This window comes from Nannobrachium achirus (assembly GCF_963921795.1).
Source record: "Nannobrachium achirus genome assembly, chromosome: 7".
NCBI lineage: Eukaryota > Metazoa > Chordata > Actinopteri > Myctophiformes > Myctophidae > Nannobrachium > Nannobrachium achirus.
The window spans coordinates 66,184,514-66,210,165 of record NC_137816.1 but is presented as its reverse complement, the minus strand read 5'-3'; the positions used below and the strand labels follow the sequence as shown (position 1 = coordinate 66,210,165).

Genomic DNA, 25,652 nt, shown 5'->3' with positions numbered 1-25,652 from the left:
AGTTCCGCCCATTTAAAACAAATCCAATACGGAACTAAAACCTCCTATGTTTGGCTGCTAGTTGCGCTGTTTCTGACCCCATTCGTTTTCCCCTTTGATTTTCTAACCATAATAAACGTTGTCATAAATACTTTATGGTTCCTGTCGCTAGTGAAAAACTCCCTTTCAATCACCTTGATATGCGTTTTGAGCAAATATGGTCCCATTTATGTTAAACTTGATGATACATTTGCGGGGGGAGTGCCAACTAAGCTGATACCAGCCGATACCAGCCGGCTGTGTTCTTCTTCGTGTGCTGTATTTCGGGAGGCTCCGACCACATTCTCCCATGTATCCCTGCGGTTCCACGTGACCGTTGGCAGCCAATAGCATTCCTTATGATTCCTGGGGTACCTTTCAAACAATGATGGCGACACCCATACAAGGGGCAAAAAAAACCTCATTTCCGCAGCATAGAAAGCAATGGCTTCGCACCGTCCATATTTTTCTACAGTCTATGGTTTAGACAGCTTGTCATTTAGACATGCTAGGTTTGATGTTTACCCGTCTAGGTTTGATGTTTACCTGTCTCTTTACAGTATTATGTGAGTATTTACCTTGTTTTATACTAGAGTTCATGCCAAGGCATTTGATAAATCCCTGAAACTGAAACATGGTCCATTTCAAAATGAAATAATCATAAGACTTTGAATGCTTTTCTTGCCCCTATAACAAGGAACGTAAAAAACGAAACAACAAATTCAATTTTCTGAGGAAAAGGTTTAATTATGGAATCAATAAAGCGCAATAAAATATTTTAAGGAATGTTGTAATCTCTTTTTTTTTCGCCAAGTCTTGGTCACATAATGTTGTTAAACAACTCCTGGTCCTCTAGTTAGCAGTCACGTGACACCATTACACCCCAGTAGACTGGGCCCACTCTCATTTCATCAAGTCAGATTTCAATTTTTTAACAATGTATTTCAGCATCTGAGCATCTTAGCATTGAATCGCCATACTATTAACCACTAAAGTACAAACAGTACAAACCCTATATACACACACACTTGACTGGAGTCCCCCAAGGCTCAGTACTAGGCCCCCCTCCTGTTTCTTTACTCTACACTAAAGTATCTTCGACCTAAAGAGCCGATCTGAACAGGGAGGGTTGTGGTTAAAAAAAAAGGAAATGTGAGTCAGTCCCAGTCTAGAGGGGTGAGGAGGAGGAGGGCTTCCAGTCCCACCAAGAAGATGATGGTATTAAAGAAGACCCCAGCGGTCCAGAGATCCCACCTTCCCCCCAGGCAGCCTGAAGACCTTCCTCTCCTGATGACGTCCAGGTGACTGACGGATCAACCAGCATTACTTGCCGTTCTTCACGTTAAGCATCTTCTCCTGCCGGGACACAAGAGGCCAAACGTTGGCACAACTTTTTTTACACAAAAACGGCATTGGCATCATCATCATCATAGTCCTAGGTCAGTGGTTTGGGGTTTTCCAAATCAGTGAACATCATAATGATATGAGGATAATCTCATTAAATCTTACTACATTGTGTTTGACTGATTAAATGTGTGAGCTTGTAGATTGTCTATTTTCACATTCACATGCAACCAAGCGTGAAATCGCCATAAAGGCCTGCTAAAATACATTTGTCAACAACAAAATCTGTAGATTGAAAAGTCGACTAAATATAAGATTCTAGTCGACTTTTCAGACGACTAAAATATGACGCAGGGATTGACACTAACGGTTGCCCGACTGCCCGGGGCAGGTAAAAAAAAAAAACCTTGGGCAGGTGAAGTTTGCTACTGGGTTGCCCGACTGGGCAAGTGCACATTTTGTGCAAGTGGCCAAGACCTGAGGGCAAGTAGAACATGACCTGTACTTGCCCGACGGGCAAGTGCCACGGAGACCTTAGTGTCAACCCCTGTGACGAAAACCGATTTATTCCAAAGACTGACTAAAACTAAAATCACATTTTTGCTAGGGCTGTCACAATTATTACATAATTGTCTAATCGTGATTATTTGACATTATCGCAATTATTTTGTCATAATCGTCATAATCGCGAATGTTGAAAAATCTCAGAAATAGTGGAAACGCGTCGCGATGAGCTTGTAGAACGGCTATTTCCACTATCAATGTTATTTTTTAAGTAGTAAGTTGTCAAATATGTCAGTAATTTATTTGTGTGTTTAGGTTATGTGTCATATCTACCATATGCAACTTCAAAGCCTAAAAGCCAAACAGAAATGTAATTATCAACGACAAAAACACAATTAAATTGTTAATCGCCAATTATTTGAGTGACAATTAATCGTCATGTAAAATGTCATATCGTGACAAAATCAATTATGGTTCTTACTTTGATCATGGTCTCCAGCTTGATGCATGGTTTATTTATGGTTCTTACTTTGATCATGGTCTCCAGCTTGACGGCGTCAGCAGCAAACTTGCGGATGCCGTCAGAGAGCTTCTCCACGGCCATGCGGTCCTCGTTGTGCTCCCAGCGGAACGCCTTCTCGTCCATGTGGACCTTCTTCAGGTCACTGGCCTTGGCTGCACACACAGAACAACATTAGTCTTCTTCAAAAGACAGGGTCTGCATCTTAACCATTATTTATTTCTTTGGCTATTCAAAAATAGCTGAAGGTTAATCACACACACACACACACACACACACACTTACTTAATTGCCAGCCCTACAGGTGAGTATTTTAGGCCTAGAATTATTGAATGCTTTAACCAGTGAAAAATAGCAGATATACAAGCTCACAGCGTGGCACCGAGTGCCGCGCTGCGAGCTTGTAGATCTGCTATTCTTTTTTTTTTTAGTCGTGAAAATGTGTGAAAATCTTTGAAATTTTGCTTCTTGGGGGGTCCCTGGAACTAAATATTTTGAGATGGGGGTCCGTGGCCAAATACATATCAGTTTGGGGGTCCTTCACATGAAAAGGTTTGAGAACCACTGACATAGCAGTCTCTCAAGAACAGACTAACTGAGCTCCATTTAAGTGAAAAGAACCTTTTCTTTGACGATGGCTGGCCAGATTGCTGACATAGAAACATAGGTTTTTCAAAAAACCTTAGAAGGATAAAAAAAAAAAAAAATCAAAATTCTAATTTTCTTGATTTTTCAAAAATAGCAGATCGACAAGCTCGCAGCGCAGCACTCGGTGCCGCGCTGTGAGCTTGTATATCTGCTATTTTTCCACTGGTTAAAGCATTCAATAATTCTAGGCCCTAAATGGGTTGGTTAATGCATTACCTTTGCTGTCGTTGAGCATCTCAGTGACAGCAGCGTGGTCCTGGCTGAGCTCCCCCAGCAGGCCAGGGGAGATGGTGAGAAGGTCGCAGCCCGCCAGGGCCTTCACCTGGCCCGTGTTCCTGAAGGAGGCGCCCATCACCACCGTGGCGTAGCCAAACTTCTTGTAGTAGTTGTAGATCTTGGTCACGCTGATCACACCTAAAGGACAGGATCAGGATTTAACATTACATTTTTTAGATGTCTCAAATGATCCAAGAGATCTCTGCCTAGCACTGGCAATGGGGAATTTTAAATTCATTGCGTGGGCTTCTTGGACACGGGAGAAATCCTATGCCTAAACAGAGCCTATCCTATGCCTACGGCTTTGGAAACCAGTCCTGAATGATAGGGTTGCAACGGTAATCGGTGTTACCGGTGAGCGAGCACAACACCGAGTACTTTACTTGCACACCGATAACACTGTTAAATAAAAAGAAAACGCATCCGCTGCTCTGCCCCGAGGAGCGCAGTAGAGATGTGACGTTCGCCAACGATTCCACTCTTTTGAACAGCTCTTTTAAATGAACAATAGGATTCGGTTCTCAATCACGGGAGGCCGGGAGCTGTTCCTTATGTAACGTTCACCAACGATTCCACTCTTTTGAACAGCTCTTTTAAATGAACGATGGGATTCGGTTCTCAAATCGCGGGAGGCCGGGAGCTGTTCCTTGTGTGGGAGTGTCGAGAACAGATCCAGAATCAACGGATCACCCACGGGGCGAGGCACAGCCCATCAGACTGCATGACGTCTCGTCCCCACTCGCAGGGCACGTTCAGAGACAAGTTGTGGCTTTATGTCACAGCGCGCAGTAGGCAGAAAAACAACGATTAGCCAAACTAGAAAACGCAGGGCTGTTGTAACACTAACAGAATTTTTAATATGGTCGGATGGTTGTTGTTGTTGTTGTTGTAGCTCGAGGTAGCATTGGCTGCTACTGAGTGCTCACAAGACGACAAGACACGCAATGGTGGTTGAAACAGTGTTACCGATAACCGCGGTGTTGACACGGACAATATTTTCGGTGTTAAAAATCTCATACCGTTGCAACCCTACTGAACAATACCATCCCAATATGAAGGACTACCCTAGGTGTTTGGCTGTTGCGCCGCAGTGAAGCAACGTCGCAATGCAGTGGTGGAAAAAGGTACTCAAATGATTTACTTAAGTAAAAGTATCAATACTGCAATGTAGAATTTCTGTTAGAAGTAAAAGTCTGTAATTCAAAGTTTTCTTGAGTATAACATGCCAGGCACGAGGGTGTGGAGGGCAGTGTTGGCTAGACCGCATCACATTCGTTCTGCAATGCTGTCATTTTGTTTTAATCAACAGCATCCATTTAAAAACATCCACTTCAGCACCAACTTATCGGTAATCAAAAGGTCAAGTAATAATATTCAAGGTCTTTATGGTGCCAGGATTCTAATCAACTAGGTGGGATCTGGGGACCCCCAGCAAAATAATACAATCAGTTTAAACCACTTTAAGCGCATCTACACAAACCATTTCCTGATGGAGGTCTGCAAACACTACGTTAGAGAAGCAGTGAATGTGTTCCTGTGGTAGCCAGATAAGTCGCCCTCTTTCAAAGTCGCCCCCAAACTCGTTTCCCAACGGGTCTGTGGCCTTAGGCTAGATGCAGAATAGACTAAAATCAATTATACAACAAGTAGTCCGGCTCTCAATGGAAAACAGGCTCTCCAGCCTGCATCAAACGAGCACAGATGCACTGCTAGACCTGGGCCTAATCACATGAAGAATGTATCACTCCGCCACTGCACCTGATTATCCCATATATGGCACAGCTGCGCCCTCTGGAGGCGAAACACACTAGCTGTGCCACTCGCACCGGAGAACAACACTATCCCAACACTATCCCGTTGGAAATCGATTTCACTGTTAATTTCGATATATTTGGTGGACTTACTTTAGATGAATGGTTAGATGAGGATGATAAGGAGAACACGAAACCAACCAGACATTGTGCTTTGTCAAAGGAAGAGCTCGAAGTTACTCAATACAGCCAGGACAACTACTTGGGCTGTGAAATGTTTCCGGGACTTGTTGTTGTCATACAATGGTGTCGTGCAGCGAAAATAGCCGATCTACAAGTAGCAACGCGGCGCGACACGGCGCATTGTAGATCGGCTATTTTCGCTGCGCGATACGGTCGTACGGCGGAGCATAGCCTATTGGAACGGATAGCTCAGCTGTGCGGTGATTGCTGCCTCGGTGACTGCGCTCACAGCGCAGCTCTTTTTAATCAACAAGTCAACAACAGGGACTATTTAATGTCTGTCAAACTCTTCCAAGGAATCAGATTAGCGATTGTTTAAATTGTGAATTGCCCCACAGTGTGAATAGCCTATACTTTAATGTGTTTTGTTTGTTGGTGGTTGTATAATTGCAATATTACACTCGAGGGTGTGGGATAACTGAATTATTTGCACTCCTGTGATGCTCGGCGTCTGACCGCATCACACTCGTGCAAATAATTCAGTTATCCCACACCCTCTCGTGTAATATTGCTTAAATATTTGCTTCTGGGGGTCCCTGGAACGAAATATTTTGAGATGGGGGTCCGTAGCCAAATACATATCATTCTGGGGGTCCTTCACATGACAAAGTTTGAGAAACACTGATGGCAACATACGTTTTTTTCAGAAAAGTGTTATGATTTAGAAGACATTTGTAGAATGAGCCTATCAGTGGTAAAGGACCCCCAAAATCTGTTTTTGGCCGTGGACCCCCATCTCAAAATATTTTGTTCCACGGATGGACCCCTATTGCAAACATTTTTGTTCCAGGGACCCCCATAAGCACAGATTTGATTTTAGTCTATTCTGCATCTAGCTTAAGGCCACAGACCCGTTGGGAAACGAGTCTGGGGCGCCTTTGAAAGAGGGCGACTTTTCTGGCATTCGTTCCCGTTACCTGGGTCGTCGTGCGGCTCAGTGAATGTGTTCCTGTTACCTGGGTCGTCGTGCACTACGCTAGAGAAGCAGTGAATGTGTTCCCGTTACCTGGGTCGTCGTGCACTACGCTAGAGAAGCAGTGAATGTGTTCCCGTTACCTGGGTCGTCGTGCACTACGCTAGAGAAGCAGTGAATGTGTTCCTGTTACCTGGGTCGTCGTGCACTACGCTAGAGAAGCAGTGAATGTGTTCCTGTTACCTGGGTCGTCGTGCACTACGCTAGAGAAGCAGTGAATGTGTTCCCGTTACCTGGGTCGTCGTGCACTACGCTAGAGAAGCAGTGAATGTGTTCCCGTTACCTGGGTCGTCGTGCGGCTCAGTGAATGTGTTCCTGTTACCTGGGTCATCGTGCACTACGTTAGAGAAGCAGTGAATGCGTGCGTTCCTGTTACCTGGGTCGTCGTGCGGCTCGTAGCTCTTAAACACTACGCTAGAGAAGCAGTGAATGTGTTCCCGTTACCTGGGTCGTCGTGCGGCTCGTAGCTCTTGGTGCCCGTGTTCTCTTTGTACCAGTCCAGGATGCGGCCCACGAAGGGGGAGATCAGGGTGACCTTGGCCTCGGCGCAGGCCACGGCCTGGGCGAAGGAGAACAGCAGGGTCATGTTGCAGTGGATGCCATGCTTCTCCTCCAGCTCCCTGTAGGGGGCAGCAGAGCAAACACAAACACATGTATTAGTCCAAACCAAAGACACAACACTAAATCAACCCATTTAGGCCTGAACACATTATGACGCAATATTGTATGCTTTAAATATTAAAAAATAGCAGATATACAAGCTCAGTGCCGCGCTGCGAGCTTGTAGATCTGCTATTTTTGAAAAATCGTGAACGTTAGAATTTTGACCCGATTCTATAAGTGTCTTTTGAATCCTTCTAAGAGATTTTTGGAAAAAACCTATGTTTCTATGTCAGCAATCTGGCCAGCCATCGTCAAAGAAAAGGTCCTTTTCACTTAACTGGAGCTCAATTAGTCTGTTCTTGAGAGACTGCTATGTCAGTGGTGCTCAAACCTTATCATGTGAAGGACCCACAAAATGATATTTATTTAGCCACGGACCCCCATTTCAAAATATCTAGTTCCAGGGACCACCCAGAACCAAAATTTGAGTTACAAACGTTCGCTTTGAAATATCAAAGATTTGCAAACATTTTCACGACTTTTTCAAAAATAGCAGATCTACAAGCTCGCAGCGCGGCACTCGGTGCCGCGCTGAGAGCTTGTATATCTGCTATTTTTCACTGGCTAAATGGGTTAACTGCTGTTCTAATGTGGGGGGGACGGACGGGGGGACGAACCACTGCACTTGAACTGGTGCAGGGGTTCCCAAACTGCAGGGTCCTCAAATTATTTTTGGGGGGGGGTTTGCAGATGATTTGCTTAACTCTTTTACTGCTTCGGACGTTCCCGTTCGCCCCAATTTTGAACCAAGTGCGCTGCCAATACGGCTCTTTCTTTTTACCTTGTCTGATGACGCCGCCGTGTACAGTAAAAACATCTCCCGTAACGCTGCTCTCAAAAATCCACCGCACGTTAGCAATAATGGAGTCCCAAATCACTTCCTGGCTGTTTTCTGTGGATCTGTTCTAGAAAATGCATTTCTATGCTCTGAATGGATGGCAAGTGAAGTGGCCCAATTCACATGAATTCTTTGCATAAGGCTGCCCTCTGCCGCCAGCTCGGCTAAGGTACACATATGAGCTTCCATTGTAAAACAAATTAGTTTGAAAATTATCAATAGATAATTTTCTATAACATCGCAAAGGTAAGCTGCTTTTTGCTGGCACCAGCCCCAATAAATAAATAATAACATCTGGCAGTAGGACAGATAATATGCATATCTCGCTCAAACCAACATACTGTACCTGTACAGTATAGAGTAAGTGTATAGAAGCTCACAGCGTTGAGAGCTTATAAATCTGCTATTTTTGAAAAATAGTTTAGTTAATTAAAAACAATGCTAAAAATGTAGCATTGTTTTTAACAAATCCCCTATTCTGGAGTGGTGGTCCCTGATACAAAGTATTTTCATGTATGGGGTCCGTGGCAAAACACACAAACATTTGGGGGTCCATGCACTGCATGTCCTCCAGCTCTGGGAGAATAGAATACATTAGAAAGGAAACCATTATAGCCAATGCAGTTGTGTTAGGACTAGGACTAGGACTAGGGCGACCTCTAGAGGACACTGTCAGGTGCAGCACTGATACACTACTTGGGGAAATAATGTTCCATCTACCAGACGGTCCAACTTTCACTGCTTTTAAAGTGAGAGTAAAACATTGTTTGGTTACTGGAGCACCAATCCTGCCACCATGTAGAACAAGACTACATTGATTTGATTTGATTTACATGGTCTTGGACCGGCTGTGGATGCTTTTTAACTTGAAACTGTGTTTTGCCATTTAATTGTACATGATATACTACTGCAGTGGTTCTCAACCTTTTTAGGCCACGACCCCACAAAATAATAATAGTTTAACATCAAATTCTTCTTTGGGGTCTCGAGCCAAAAGGTTTGGGAACCACTGATCTAAAAGACTAGCATAAACACTGAATTGAGCAGTACCATACACAGGTTTATAAAATGCTGATCCGTTTAGAATTAAGCAATATTACACGAGAGGGTGTGGGATAACTGAATTATTTGCACGACAGTGATGCGGTCAGGAACGAGCCGTAGGCGAGTTCCGCCGAGCATCACTGGAGTGCGGTAACCTCTCGTGTATTATTGCAATTATACAACTGTTGCCCTTAAAAAAAACACGTCAACTTAATTTCATTGTAATTAAGATATTCGATAGGAATTTGTAATGTTTTAATGCTAGAGCTTAGAAATTCAGCCCGAGCCCGACGGGACCCGACGGGTCGGCGCGGCGCGGGCTGGGCCGGGCTCAAATTTCCATGTATATGACGGGCTATGGGTCGGGTCGGGCTTTTATAATCCGGTAGGCAAGCGCAGCGCAGTATCATGATGTCTCTGTGACTGTGTAAACTGCGCGCTCATGACTCTATGGCTGCACCGCTGCGCTGTTTCGCAACTTGACAGTTGAGCGTGAGTGTGTGTGTGCGTGCGCTGTGTGTGTGCGTGTGGCTGGCTGCTCGCTGCTGTGGCGTGTGCAGTGCATGCATGCGCTGCCAGCGCTGGTCGAGCAGAGCAGAGCGGAGGACATCGTTGAAACAGTCCACAGACACTTTTTGTATCCTAATAATCATAATAGACGTTGTGTGAACGTTGTAGCTATAATAGCCTGTGCGCCTGCTGTCTGATTTAGCGGCGGCCGTCAGCTGTGTTTTCCAGCAAGGCTTTTTGATTGATTGAAGAATTAGGCTCCGATGTTTATTTGTTCCATAATTAGCACGGTACTTGCTACAATGTCTTATATAGGTCTATATAAAGACAGTTGGAAAAGGACTCTGTTCTTAACAAATCACCATATGAGAAAAAAGGCTGCTGCAGCAATTAAGCTTGTTTATAATGTCGGGCTGCGGGCTGTGTCGGTCTCCAATTGTCAGAGAGGAGCGCTTGCTGTCTTTCGTGACCAACGCAGCTGATTTCTTTACTTGATGAGAAACAGTGCAGTAGTGCTCGTTATATGCACGGTTGGAGAGCCTGTTTTCCATTGAGAGCCCGACTACCTGTTGTATAATGTCATTTATTGTATAAATGAAAGGTTAATGTGAGTGAACTGACCTGCCAGCCTGGATGCCTTCCCACGTGGAGGACAGCTTGATGAGCACACGGTCCTTACCGATGCCTGCCTCCTCGTACAGAGACATGATCTTCAGAGCTCTGGAGATCATCTCCTCCTTGTCATAGGACAGCCTGGAGAGAAGAGGAACACCATGAAAACCACTCATTTGTACACTATGTAGAGCAGGGGTTTTCAAAGTGGGTGACGGGGCAACCTGGGGTGCCGCGACAGCAGTCCAGGGGTGCCGCGAGATCATTTGATAATATTTGGAATTTATTTATTTTGGACACTTGAAAAGATATTTAGTATCATATTTAGTACAAAGTTATTTTCAGTCAGTTCTAACCAAAATGGCTGTTATCTCAACGTTTTCCTCGCAACATAATCACTAAAATATTATCTCCAAGTTTCAAATGTGTACATCTTTTGGTAAAGCAAAGCCATCATACAGCGATGCGAGGCGTTGTGTGCTTGTAGATCTGCTGTTTTCACTAGTTTTGTACATTTTATAGATGATAAATACAAAATGAACGGTTTTGGACATACAAGGTTTCCACCAGACAACGACGACATGCTATAAATATAAGGTGCTGGGAGTGAAAATTATAATGTAGGGGTGCCTCGGATTAAAGAAATATTAATGGGGTGCCCTGAGACAAAAACGTTTGGGAAGCCCTGATGTAGAGGCTTGTTCCAACAGTACCATTTGGTAAAATATTCACATCTGATGCCCAACATAACGGTCTGCTGTCTCTAAGAAAAGACTTTGCAAGAACAGGGTTTGCACCACTTCAGGGGGCATCATGTGTTCCTAATGATTGCAAGCTTTGCCGACAGCCTACATGCTTGAATCTGAATTGTGAAGTCTCTACTTAGCCACTATCATCAAAATAAAGTAAACACATTCATGATTAAACTAGTAAGTCATCCCTGTTGGGTGTGTAAACCTATGTCCAAAACTTGTTACGAAATCATCAAAAGTAGATCTAGCTGAAACGCGTCGAATAGCGCCGCGTTTTGGAGCTTGTGGATCTGCTACTTTTGAGTGACACTGTAGCGCGATCAAGTAGAGTGTTAAAGGTGATACACCATGCATTTAAAAAGTATTTGTCATATTGTTTATGTCTCAAAAACGTTTTTCAAAAGGTTTGAGGCTAAATTACCACTCCTGAATAGAGAGCCTCTCTCATTTTGAATGGCTCTCAGAGCATTTTTCAGATGCAGTACCACCTTTGGCCTGAACTGCGCCCCCCCCCCCCCCCCCCCCCAAAAAGAAAATCTTTTTGATTTTGATTTTTTTTTGAAAATAAAAATGTTTTATCTTCAAAAACTGCCGTTTATGACGTCACAAACGGCAGCAAATCTGGACAGCCTGTTTTGAGAACCCGTGGGATGCTTTTAACCTCTGCCTTCCCAAAACCAGAGAAAGACACAACGGTCAGAAATGGGACTTTGTGAGGATAGAAGGTGCTAGTGGGACCCCAAAAAAAGGTTTTAAAATAGGAAAAGTGAATTTTCATGGTGTATCACCTTTAAAATACAAAAAATAAAACACAACAAGTTACATTATGGAGAGATGGTTTCTGCACTAAAGCAACAAAGTAATTCCTCAGTCCTAACCTTGCGTCCACCTCGGTAGAAACCCTGCCAGGAACCTTCTTGAGGATCTCCAGGCCAAAACTCACAAAAAGCTTGTCCATGGTGTTGGTCACCTGCTCCTCTTCAGTCCTGAAAACAACGAAAGTAAAATATAAATTAGTAACAGACCACTAGTATTTTGCAAAAGGAATAAACATACAGTTTTAACTCTAGCCTTTGTCAATGTTTCAAACCAAAAGACACAATTTCTCAAACAAATGAGATAAATCTATAAAGATTAGGATGCATGTTGTGAACTGAACGCTATAGCCATAAAATATCAAAACAATAAGGGATTATGTTTTTGAACGCATCTGCTAAATCATTGTATGTAGGAATTGTTGAATCAAGGTTGGCTTGTAGATCTGCTATTTTTTGCTATTATAAGTAGACAGGGCTTATGTGGTTAACATGCCTGAAAGAAATTATAATGTGTGTTTGCCTGCATGGCACGGGCATGCATGCACGTGTGTGGAGGGTCTCAGCTGGTGTCAGATGTAAGAAAGGGAGGGATCCAAGGACAAAAGCTTGGGAAACACTGCACTGCAGGGCAAATAGAAACGGATGTGCAATTTACAGCGCTTGATTTTATTTTACAGTGTGTGATAGGGGTGCAGGAAAAAAATCGATTCGAATTCGAATCTTGTTTCTAACATGGTAAGATTCAGAATTGATTCTCATTTTCCAAAAATCTTTTTTTTTTTTATTAGATATTATTTATTACATATTATGTTGTGTTTTTACAAGTTAAAAGAATGTGTGCAAGCATGAATAAATCAGACATGTTGTCTTGGATTTACCTTTGTTTGTTTACATTATTGCAATACGTTGATAAAACCTTTACAATTATAAAAGCCACGTAAATGTACTCTGCTTTCATGCAAGCAGGCTGGAGTAGATCCTGATATATGAATTGAATAGAGAATCGTTTTGAATAGAGAATCATTTTGAATAGAGAATTTTTTTTAAACGGAAAATAATCGTTTCTGAATTCGAATCGTTTGGATTTGAAATAATCGGGAAAAAAATCGTGAATCGTGACCTCAAGAATCGATTCTGAATCGAATCGTGGGATACCCAAAGATTCGCAGCCCTAGTGTGTGACTGAACTCACGTACCCGCCCTTTGCAATGCCATATTTAATGGCCTGGTCCAGTAGATGCTGGTAGGCTGGCATCTTGGAAGCAGCCAGGATGAGAGAGGGGTTGGTCGTTGCATCTTGTGGTTTGTACTCCTCAATGGCTGCAAGATTAGCACATCGGGGAAGAGAGGATATTAATGCCACACATAAACCAGTCTGGAAACACTATACAGTTCTAGGGCTGTCACGATTATGACATTTTACATGACGATTATTTGTCACTCAAATAATTGCGATTAACGATTTAATTGTGTTTTTGTCAATGACAATTACATTTCTGTTTGGCTTTTAGGCTTTTAAGTTGCACATGGTAGATATGACACATAACCTAAATATACAAAGAAATTACTGACATATTTGACAACTTTATACTTAAAAAAAGAACATTGATAGTGGAAATAGCAGCTCTACAAGCACACAACGCGTCGCGATGCGAGCTTGTAGATCTGCTATTTCCACAGTTTTTGACCTTTTATTTAAATATATGAAAATTTTTCAACATGGAAACGATTATGACGATTATGAAAAATAATCACGATTATGTCAAAAAATCACGATTAGACGATTATGTAATAATTGTGACAGCCCTATACAGTTCACTTTTTTCCTGGTTAAGGGGAGTTATTGAATGTCATAAACCTACCGGCGACAGCGCCACACTCAGATACACTCAATGATGCCCCAATCACAGCTCACCTCATGCAGCTAAACTCAAGTTAGCACAATCTAGTGCAGTGGTTCTCAACCTTTTCAGGCCGCGACCCCCAAAATAATCATATTTTAACCGGGGACCCCTACCCTGACGAGCACTAAGAGTTGAGGCATTACATTTTGTATAAAACGGTTCTATTGTGAAAATAGCAGATCTACATGCTCACAACGCCTCGCAACTGCAGTGCCTCTAATATTTGACAATTTGGCCAATGTCATTTTAGAGGTTTTAAAAATTCCTTAAATTGTCACTTTAAAAACGTGCAGATATCCTCTATACACTTAAAACTTTATGTTGGTTTCTTTACTGTTGAGTGAGAAAACAAGTTCATCATCTGGGGACCCCCCAAAATAATTTGGTGACCCCCCCTGGGGGTCCCGACCCTCAGGTTGAGAACCACTGATCTAGTGGTTTGTTCTAGATACACTACACAGGGAATTCCTGTGGGTCACCTTAAGAATTTAAAGCAAATTGATCTAAAATAATAAAATAAAAAAAAGCAGTAAAGAGTACAAAATGTCTCTAAAGGTAAAACAGATGCCATGTAAACGCTTTTGAAGCTGAAATGCAGAGGGATTCCCATGCAGGCCAGGCAGCGCAGCATGCTACACATTCATTTAGGTTAACGTTCGTGGTGTAGCAGCACAATGACATTGAACAAGGAAGCAAACACCGGAGCGGTGCCAAGGTAGGCGTTGGTCCAAACAAAGCCTCCTTTGTGTTCCTGCATATCTGCTTCCCAGCAGGCCATGTGTGGTCTTTGTGCTGATGGGAACCTGCAGCTAGAAGCAGCTAGAAGCATTGGAATGGAACCTGCAGCTAGAAGCAGCTAGAAGCATTGGAATGGAACCTGCAGCTAGAAGCAGCTAGAAGCATTGGAATGGAACCTGCAGCTAGAAGCAGCTAGAAGCATTGGAATGGACACAGCACTTCATTTAAAGTGAGGCTGGCGGCCGGGTGGTGGTACTTGCAGCATTAATAATAGGTTCCACTTCACCAGTGTTGATTTCGTTGACTAAAACTATGACGAAAACTGTTTGTTGACTGCGTTTTTTTCACTGACGAAAACTAAATATATATTGACAATTTCGTCAACAAAGTAAAAACTAGACTAAAACGTTAGGGAGGGACTAGTGGAGAAGAGAGTCATTTTATGTTTGGTTGCTCTCAGGTGTTGCGTGCTGAAAATAGCCGATCTACTTGTAGATCGGCTATTTTCAGCACACAACCAAGTGTAAAATCAGTCATTACGATGCCATCTTACGATGCCATCAAGGCCTGCTAGAATACATTTCAGTTGACTAAATCAACAATATGCTATAAATATAAGGTGCTGGGAGTGAAAATTATAATATAGGGGTGCCTCAGATTAAAAAAAATATTTATGGGGTGCCCTGAGACGTTTGGGAACCCCTGGCTTACGGAACTCTCTGTCGTGCCAATGATCACGGTAAAGCACAACCTCCCGTGTAATACTGCTGAAAAGATGCCACCATTTCCGTCTACTCACACTGTGCCTCAGGGGTTCAGAAACCTGCCTGTCAGTGACATCATCAGTAAGTAGGCAGGTTTGGTCATGGTTTCACATTTCAAACAGTTTAGTACGTATGCGAGAACAGAACGGTTTCCATTTCAGAGGGGCCTACAGTACTTTCCAGGCAGAGAAAGGCTGTAGTCGTGTCTGTTATCTTGTAAACCTTTTACCCATTGATGATGACACTGGTAGGGAAGTGTCTGAACTGGGCACAGCCCACCAATGAGACGCAGAGTGAGCAGACAAAGATTGTGCCATCTTATGAGCATTAATGCAGACCAGTTATATAAAGATAAGATTGAAGACAGCCAGGTGATGTGCTTCATTAATAGGTAAGCCCACAGACATAAATGTATAGTAATTCCAATGCCGAGTAAATATAGTCGTACGGTATAGCCTGTACTGAATGAAAACAGAGCCACGGCTTTCGATGTGCCCATCATGTGCTCGCCAGGCATGGTGTTACATTACATCTTGTACTTCCTTACCAAGGAAGGTGCCAGCCAGTCAGACTGTTTAGCAACAGGCAGAAACAACAGTGAATGCTGCTACAGACAGACCTCTGTTTAAGCAGTCTGTGTGTCGTGTCAGCAGTTAATTCGATGAGTCACCAAGTAATACATAAGGTCAATCTAAGGTTATGTTTCAGTCATTTGTAAAAGTTGAGAATGAGCCTTCCTCATTATTCAACTTCAGTCATGGTGCTGGTGGTACTGGGTACACACGCACACACACACACATAGAGCAGGGGTCTTCCAACTGGGGGTCCGGGACCCCTAAGGGAGTCCTCCGAATTACTACAGGGGGGCTGACAAATCTTAGTGCGAAATTATTTGTGCGAATAGATTCTCTATTTGGTGGTTTGGTGTAGGGAAACATAACATAGTGAACAGACAGGTTTACTAGGTAATATTGAGGGTTTGAGTGGTTAAATATCTGTAAATAGTTACACAATAACATGAATCTAACAAGTCTATGATGCCATTGATGAAAAGGTTTAATCTGCAACACAATTCTATACAATATGTACAGTAGTGGGGGTCCCTGCTTCATCTCTCTCAGCTATGGGATCCTTTCTTTTCTTTTTTTTCTGCCTTTGTATTTGATGTTATGCTTTTGAAACGGATATTATCCTAGATAAAGTATGTTCTATCCGTCTGTCTTTCAATGTTATATGAGATACTTAAAGGGATATTCCACTTTCAAAAAAACTTTTGGTCATTGTATGGTCTAATCAGGCTTGTATGGACACCCTGAACAGTTTTTAATTTTCTTCATTCAATATTTAGATATTTGATGTAAATGTTACCAGGCCCAATACGCCCAGGCCCTCTCCACATACACACCCATTGTAACTTCAAACTCCATTTTAACCATGATAGATTCATTAATAACCTTTTTCTTTTATTTTTAATAATTCTTTGGGAAAATGGAAAACATTAAATACAATAATATTTTATTGAAAATAAATGAAAAAAGTTATTGAAAAAACACGGTCTGCTCACGTATTAGGAGGGTATTATGAGTCACCAGAAAAAATAATGTGTGTTTTTAATGAATCTATCATGGTTAAAATGGAGTTTGAAGTTACAATGGGTGTGTATGTGGAGAGGGCCTGGGCGTGTTGGAGCTGGTAACATTTACATAAAATATCTAAATACTGAATGAAGCAAATTAAAAACTGTTCAGGGTGTCCATACAAGCCTGATTAGACCATACAATGACCAAACGTTTTTTTGAAAGTGGAATATCCCTTTAAAGTGTGGTTCCTGTGGAAATAAGCCTCGGCTTTCTAGGATCTCCTTTTAGTTGACCTTGTACCAGTGATTTGTACTGTCATGAAACTGTACTTTTTTCTATTGCAAACTTCTAATAAATTCTTCAATCAATCAATCAATCAATCCTTGAGCTGAACAACATTGGAAGACCTCTAGGCCTAGGGTAGAGGACTTTTAATTTCATGTCACAGATATTAAAACATTCACGCCAAAACAACAGAGATTCTCTATGGCCAGTCTAAAGAGGAAACTAAAATGAAAAAATTCTTCTCCATTTGGTCTTTCTGAAGAGGAAACCAAGACCAGAATTGCACAAATTCTCTATTTGGCCATTCTAAAGAGGAAACGCAACATCAAGGCCAGAATATTTGGCAATTACTTTCCACAGAATGCTTGAGCAAACTGTGCCAGGTTTCCCAATGATGGCACTTAAGACAATATCTAAAAAAGATATATTAAAAAAAAAAAAAAATTACTGCGTAAAGGTCATAAAATGGACGTTAAACTCTCCACACAAAATACGTACAATACACAAAGGGCGTGATGTGTGTACTGTGTACATACCGTTTAGTGTGAAATATATCAAAGGGCAAAGATTACATGAATCTATTCATTTCCATGATCCCTCCTCCTACCATTTAAACTCAGTTGGACATAGCAGTGTAATACTGTACCTACAGTAGCGCTTTGCTTTCAAAAGGTCAAACTTAGTGCAACAAAAGTGCATTATACCTCAACATAAGCATATTAAAAAGCAGGTAATTAATATCCCTTTATGCAGCTCGGAACTATATCGTTGCTGTCTGTCGGGCAGAAACCTCTTATCCCCATATTTTATTTGTTTTGGTAAATGAATGCCCTACTTGATCATACAGATCTACAAGCTCAAAACCAGCTACACTACGTTGAGCTTGACGATCTGCTACTTTTGAATTTTAATCCAGAAAAGTAACTGTTTTGGACTAAAGGTTACCACCCAACAGAGAGAGGATATGTTCCATTACCTGCTCTTTATGTACCTCATGTTATGAGGCAGGCAGCCAACATAAGTTTCATAGTTTGCAAGCCATGAAGGCGCTTCCCCAATACTATAATCACACTCAGCACTGACCTGACCTACTGAGGTACACGGAGTAGAGTACAGGCTGCGGCTGCAGGCAGGCTGTACTTCAAACACAGGCTGGAGAAGAGATGGAACAAACTCCCATTCTAACATCATCAAACACATGCACACAGCCTAGAGATGGAACGAACACATGCATATCTATAGCCTAGCAACAACCTCTCCTGTTGAGATGTTCATGAAATGCACTGCAGGAGAGTGCATAAACATCAACTAATAAGGCGACAAGGCTCTTGCGTGCCTCTATATTAAAATGTGACACCCATCAAATAGGGATCAGATTGAATTTCTTACAAGCTAGTGCATTGTACAGACAACACATACAAAACATTTCAGGATAGTAGTATTTGTATACAGACTATGTCAGTGGATTATTTAAGGTCGACAGTCTCTACATACAGGTTTCAAATGGTCACTAAATGAAAATGGCTTGATGAACTATTGACGTTTCAATTACAAGATCACATCCTTACTAGAATATACTGTTAGGTGAGTTGACACCTAGAACAGTCATTCTTAAACATGAATAGTCCCACTCCTTATTATAACATTTGCTCATTGGGCTAAACTTCCCGTTTGTGAAATAAGCTAAATTAAGCTTCCTCATTTTAGCTGGGGTCCCCCTGCAACTCCCCTTAAGGACTCCTATGGGGTCCCCGGACCCCACTTTGAGAAGCAGTGGTCTAGAACAGACAACCCTGAACAGAGAACGAGGAACATATTTTGTGTCTTGTCATGGTGACTTGCAAGGCAGGCATGAGGAAACAACATGAGGCAAGGTTTGGTTTACATCACAGCAAACCGGTAAACGCATTACACATTAGACTCATTGGTTCCACACACACACACACACACACACACACACACACACACACACACACACACACACACACACACACACACACACACACACACACACACACACACACACACACACACACACACACACACACACACACACACACACACACACACACACACACACACACACACACACACACACACACACACACACACACACACACACACACGGATCAAGACAATCAGAGACGCATTTTATAGAGTCTGAATTTTACTTTTGTATACAAAAAAGGGGCATCACAAGTGGGGGAGGGAGTGGGACTGAGTTATTAGGGCCCAAAGTGGAGGAGCCTTTATTATTTTATGCTTTACTTTAACTATTGAAAAATAGCAGATATACAAGCTCATAGCGCAGCACCAAGTGCCACGCTGCGAGTTTGTAGATCTGCCATTTTTGAAAAGTCGTGAAAATGTGTGCAAATCTTTGAATATATGTATTTTTTAAGTGAACATTTGTAACTCAAATTTTGCTTCTGGGGGGGTCCCTGGAACTAAATATTTTGAGATGGGAAACATAGGTTTCTCAAAAAACCTTTGAAATATTCAAAGACTTCCACAAAAGGTTCCAATTTTTCAAAAATAGCAGATCTACAAGCCACAACGCGCTGTGAGCTTGTACATCTGCTATTTTTCAATAGCTAAAGCACAAAATAATGCGTTCCCAGCCTAAGGGGGCCCGCAGTGAATCCTTGTACCCAGGGCCCAGAATTTGTTGCGACAACCCTGTACAAAAGTAAAAGATAGACTCATTGATTGAATACTTTAACAGTTTGCGAATAGTACAGTGGTACGATATTACAATGATTTCTAAGAGAACACTAAGCCCTAGGGGTGTGTTTCCATTCCATTGTGGTCCTGCATATTCAATTCAGACTTAATAAAACACATCTATGATAGTCTTGATCCAAGGCTAACAGCAGCCATATGATGCTCACAACTTGTCTTATTGGGTTAGCCAACAAGGGGGTCTCACTGGGGCCATCGTCCACGAAAGAAATTATTATTTTACTAATTAAACATTAAGAATTTGTCAAATATACTGATTAGTTGATTAAGATAAAATGTGTAAAATTATAAAATTGTATCTGGTGTTTGCCATACAATCATGCAAAGAGCAGTCTTGCAGGTTGTTCAACATTCGTTCACATCATTTCACAATGCATGGCTAAACAGGGTCTAGGTCTGTGTCTAAAGTTTACAAGTGATGTGCTCATCATTTTGTCAATAGACAATTAATTCATCAGCATGGAACAAAAACACATCTTTCTGTGTAAAAAACACAGAAAGCTTGTTCTTTTGGCACCTGACCCGACAAAACATGACCCTTATATTATTTCTCTAGCCTGGTCTCAGACTCAGCAAAGAGTCCACTGGAAGCAGGCTATTATTTCTCTGCAAAAGCAGCATGTCTGTGCAATGTGTGCATCATCCCCATTTAAACATGCCCTAGAGTGCAGCCAGCCATCACGTGGTGATGCAACAACCATCGTTGCAGCATGTCATATAGTTAGACATTATTAGGTAGGTACCAAACATATTACACCAACCTAGAAACAAACAAAGTAACTATTAACTATTAACTATCCTTTCCCAAGCCCTAATCGTTCAAACTGTAGGAAAAAAACATACAAACACAACGTCGTTGACTTAAAATGACATATGACACATTATCAACGTCTGTTTAGGGAGCGATAACGCGACCGGGCAATCCGATTATCAGATTTAAACGTTATGTCTATTTATGTCAAGCACCAACAACAACAACACGAGTAAAAAACGTGTAGCCTGTATTATGGGCAGCGCGGTGTCGCTTGCCGACAAGTAGTAGAACCAGAGCAGTTATTCTGGTCGATAAACGATGCCGTGGGAAGAAGAGGACTCCATGTACTCGTGTTATAGGCTATCAATCGATACAAAAAAGCCGAGCGAGCGACATTGCGGTCGTTCACACGGACTTGTGTAACATGTCTCGGCGCGGCGTCGCGTGCGGAGCGGTTACGGCCAACGCGGTGACCCGTGCTGTGCTGTGCTGTGCCTACCGTTGAAGTCGCCGGTGTCCGCCACCACCACCGTGTACTTCTTCAGCTGGACCAGCGCGGACTCCATCTTCCTCCTCTTGTCTGGTGACACTGACTCTGTGGACATTGTGGAGAGCTTTTATACACTGGAGACACGTGAGACTGGACGGAATGTCTGCCTGTCTGTCTGTCTGTCTGTCTGACTGTCTGTCTGACTGTCTGGCCGGCCGCGAACAGAAAGAAAGGGGAACGGGAAGTTCCTACGTGCTGCGTAATGGCTAGTGTTGCCATGTCCGATTATTATAAGCCAGTTGTTCTCAAACTTTGAAATTTGAACTCAAGTTCTCCCCTTAGGAGTAGATGTAGTTCACCCAGGGACGTGCTGGGCCCCTGATTCAGCCCGGGAAAAAGAGTTGTAGAGGCCCTCATTGCGCGCTATAGAGAGAGATCTCTCTCTATAGCGCTGCTGCTGCTACTCTAAGATTTGCCATTTCAGATCATGACAAGTGACAAGCCAGTGGGCCAATTACATGAGTTATATTTCGTCGTTGTCGGGTGGAAACCTTGTATGTCCAAAACCGTTTGTTTTGTACTTATCATTTAAAAAACGTATTAAACTAGTGAAAACAGCCGATCTACAAGCACACAACGCCTCGCGGTGTAGATCTGCTGTTTTCACTACTTTTGTGCGACGGGCGACGGCCTTGTATGATGAAGCAGGGCTTTTCTTTGCGAAGAAAATTACACATTTGAAACTTGGAGATACAAGGTTTCTGCCCGACAGTGACGATTTACTTTGTTGGCCGCCCAGCCCCCAAAATGGAACGAAGGCCGACATTTTATTTTTATTTTTTTCCTAATGGCCGGCCTGGACCGGCTGGGAATGAACCGGCCGTTGGGGAGTTGTCCCGCTTTTCCCAATGGCCAGCACGTCCCTGAGTTCACCCCCAAAATTACTTTTTTTCTATTGATTACTCGTGCCATGGAGACTTGAGTAACATAATAGTTTTCGTTTTTTGTCGCAAGACAAAAACATGATTAGGCTACAATAAATTTACCCCCATTGATTCCAGATGGGGACCCGGATGCATTTGGGTCCCCATCCGGAATCAATAGGGGTACATTTACATTAATCATGTTTTTATCTTAGGAATGCAAAAAATACAAAAAATATTATTGAACTCAAGTCTCCATGGCATGATTAATCAATAGAAAAAATAGTCATTTTGGGGGTGAACTACTCCTTTAATTCTGACAGCGTACAAATCCACATAGACCCGTTAGTAGCCGTTAGGGTCCATTTGGTTCTATTTGCACGCTGTCAAAGTTACAGACTTGTAAGGGTCAATTTAGACCCCCATAAAACCAAGACAGCCCCTGAAATCCACTTTGACCAATCCTAATAAGCGACTTTGGGGCTTGTTTTCCTGTAAAGTCTCTTGTAAATATTAAAAATTATGCTTTTTGTCCCAAAGCAACTGCAAAAGATTGCTGCTATTTGTTTCAAAAGGCTTTATACCCTGTATATATATAAACATGTATATAACAACAAAATGTGACATGCATAGCTGTTTACACAATGCTGTACCAATCTCTATACGTTCCCCTTTTTCAACTGTTTTCATTATATTTTGACACTTGCTTTGGCAATGCAAACGTGTGTTTTCTCGTGCCAATAAAGCTCCTTTGAATTGAAATATCACACCCAATGTGAAGTGAGCGGTGGTCGTGCTTGCATAACGTCTTCAGACTAGGATTTGAGTCTAGGATGTACAGGCTATGCTACACACACACGTTTTGCTATGGCAAAACGCAGAGGAAAAAGGCTACAGACACACACACAGCCACTCTATGGAGCGGTTTACCACTGCTCAAAAGGAAAATCGTGCTTGCATAACGTCTTCAATTGGTAATTGGTGATGTAATACAGGCTACACACACACATTGCTATGGCAAAACGCTGAGGAAAAAGACTACGATATAGGTCTAGGATGTAATTGGTGATGTAATATGGCTACACACACACACATATTGCTATGGCAAAACGCTGAGGAAAACACATTGCTATGGCAAAACGCTGAGGAAAAGTGGCTACAGACACACGCACAGCCACTCTATGGAGCGGTTTACCACCGCTCAAAAATGTAGTGTAAATATCCTACTGCAGGGCTGCTGCCAACCCTCTGGATTCTGCAGGAGTCTCTTTAATTTCAACCACATCTCCTTGAGAACACCATGATTGTCATTTCATCGTGATTTCTTCTTGATTTGGGCCTGGTGTACAAGATTCACTACACCTCCAAGATACCCATGTACCTGACAAACTACTTCTTAAAGGTCAAGGATGTTCACGATCATAACACCAGAGGCAACTCCACTAATCATCATCAACGTAGATTTAACACTAAACAAGGCTCTAACTCGTTCTCCTGCTATACCATCAACATGTGGAACGCCCTTCCACAAGCCTTAAAGGAGAGCAAATCCCTAGCCTCCTTCAAAATTGGTATGAAAAGTCACCTTCAGACAGCTGACTTGTAAAAGTATGCTCCCCCCCCTTTTTTTCTTTTTTTTCTGCCTTTGTATTTGATGTTATGCTCTTGAAACTGATATTATCCTAGATAAAGTACTATGTTCTATCCGTCTGTCTTTCAATGTTATATGAGATACTTAAAGTGTGGTTCCTGTGGAAATAAGCCTCGGCTTTCTAGGATCTCCTTTTAGTTGACCTTGTACCAGTGATTTGTACTGTCATGAAACTACTTTTTTCTATTGCAAACTTCTAATAAATTCTTCAATCAATCAATCAATCAATCAATCAATCAATTTGATATCAAACATCCACTAGTTCAGATGTTTATGGGAAAGGAGGACCCCCAGTCCCCCTACTTCATACATGGGCAACTGGCGGCCTGGGGGCCACATGCGGCCCCCACCTTCACTAAATGCGGCCCGCAGGTTAATACCGGAATACTGATATATTATTGATTTCAGCTGTTACAATTCCAAACATGGCCTGCTTTAATTCCGTCAGTCTATATTAGTAGCGCTTAATGACTAGTATAGTAGTATTACAATGTCTTATTTTATGTCCAATGTATTTGTATTTAAGTTCATACATTTAACATGAGTATATCACTAAATGTGTTTGAAATTAAATCAAAATGTTACATTTCAGGATTCCAATTAAAAAATAAATACAACATAATTCATGATTCCAATTCAAAAGAAGCAAAAATAGCCGATCTACAAGCTCAAAACGCATCGCAGCGCGATGCGTTTTGAGCTTGTAGATCTGCTATTTTTGCAGTTGCCCACCCCTGGGCCTTGGTGCCAGGTGTGGTCAGTGCATGCAATCATACAGAGATATATTCACTTTTAAGTATATATGGTTATTATTAAAGATGGGTCTGACATTGCGTCAGTCATCAAATCAATGTATAGCCTGTAGGTCTACCAGTAGACCTACTTTTTGCATTTTAATGGGTGAAATTGTAGGCCTACCCATCATTTTCCAATGCTATAGTAAAGCAAGCCTGCATGATAAACGTATCAATTCCAACCCACAGAATTCACCAGAACACAGGAAATTACTTCTACCCTGTTGTTTGTTACCTAATGTCCTTTAAACTAGTGGTTCTGAAACATTTCCATGTCAAGGATCCCTATTTCCCAGATGTATAATAGGTCATTTAATTGTCCGCATAGCCCCATCTGAAAATACCTTGTGCCAAGGACAACTTTTTACTGTACATATACAGTAATTGCTAGTTTTGATGGTGTCTTTTTAATTATTCTATATTATTTAATGTCTCTAAATGTCTTGATGAATTGAATACACAGGAGCACAATGCCCCTACCTTTTTGTGTTCTCCTTTTAACAATCATTGTAAAATCGCACCTCTGTACTTCTATTTGCAAACTATTAATAAGTATTCAATCAATCAATCAAAACGGAGGACCAAGGAAGGAGTAAATAGCAGATTTACAAGTTCACAAGCTTTTGTAGATGTATATGTAGCCTATATAAAGTACTAGGTTAAAAGTGATCATATGGCCTCTTTTGGCTTGTTATCATAGATAGACCTTGCTTATTTCTCTCGCAAAATCTGGCAACACTAGTTGAGCCAGCGGTATACTCAGGTCGGTTTGCTTCACTAGTTGTTGATCCGGTCTGCTTCAAGAGCGGATACGGAAACGGTGCATGCGTGTACGTCTTCCTGGACATGACCAGATATGGTAGGCGGGCTCTGGACCGGATCACACCTTTTAGTTTGGAATAGAAACCAGGCAGAGGCACAGCAGGTGCAGCTTGGGTGGTGACCATAGAGTATATATAAAGGTGGTGACGCCAGGTTGAGGTTTTCAAACTGTGGATTGCCACACAAACTGACAGGATGGGGTCAGGTCAGGTGACAGGTCGGTCACGACATGGAATGGCTACAAAACAGACTTCTGTTTTTTAATGTAGTGGGGAAAAATGCATGCATGGCCCACTGTTTGAGTGGTGTAGGCCTAATATTAATTCTCAATGTGGGGTCCTTGAGTTGAGGGACTTTCAAGGGGTCCCCAGATCACAATCATTTTAACCCCTGGCATTTATCCATATTTTATACGTTGGCTATTCAAAAATCGCAGATCTACAAGCTCTAGCTACTTGTAGGCCTACATCTGCTATTTTTGAGCATTTTTGAAACATCTTGAAAGGGTTTCTTAAAATGTTAGATAATTATAATGATAATTATTCATTCTTATACATAATTCAAAAAAAATATCGTCCAGGGGCCCTCGCAGGGGATAATCCGTCCCTGCCTAGAGAAACTAAGAGAAACGAAGGTAATTATGAAGGATTTAGTCATTTAGAGTCCTTGTGTGAGTGTTATAAAACCCCTA

General features: G+C 42.0%; 1 protein-coding gene across 2 annotated transcripts; it reads right to left on the bottom strand.

Moving 5' to 3' along the window:
• Window positions 1–744: 744 nt before the first annotated feature.
• On the bottom strand, window positions 745–20,985 carry LOC308288309 (transaldolase-like). Of its 2 annotated transcripts, none has more exons than XM_080729714.1 (8): window positions 20,781–20,985; window positions 12,711–12,834; window positions 11,575–11,682; window positions 9,954–10,085; window positions 6,722–6,897; window positions 3,251–3,448; window positions 2,348–2,541; window positions 745–1,374 (listed from the first exon to the last, which is right to left on the bottom strand). In XM_080729714.1, the coding sequence occupies exons 1-8, from the start codon at window positions 20,884–20,886 to the stop codon at window positions 1,342–1,344; spliced, it is 1,071 nt and encodes a 356-aa protein (XP_080585840.1). In that variant the 5' UTR covers window positions 20,887–20,985; the 3' UTR covers window positions 745–1,341. The 2 variants fall into 2 exon arrangements, with proteins under 2 accessions (XP_080585840.1, XP_080585841.1); XM_080729715.1 differs by having other exon boundaries at window positions 2,396–2,541.
• Window positions 20,986–25,652: the final 4,667 nt, after the last annotated feature.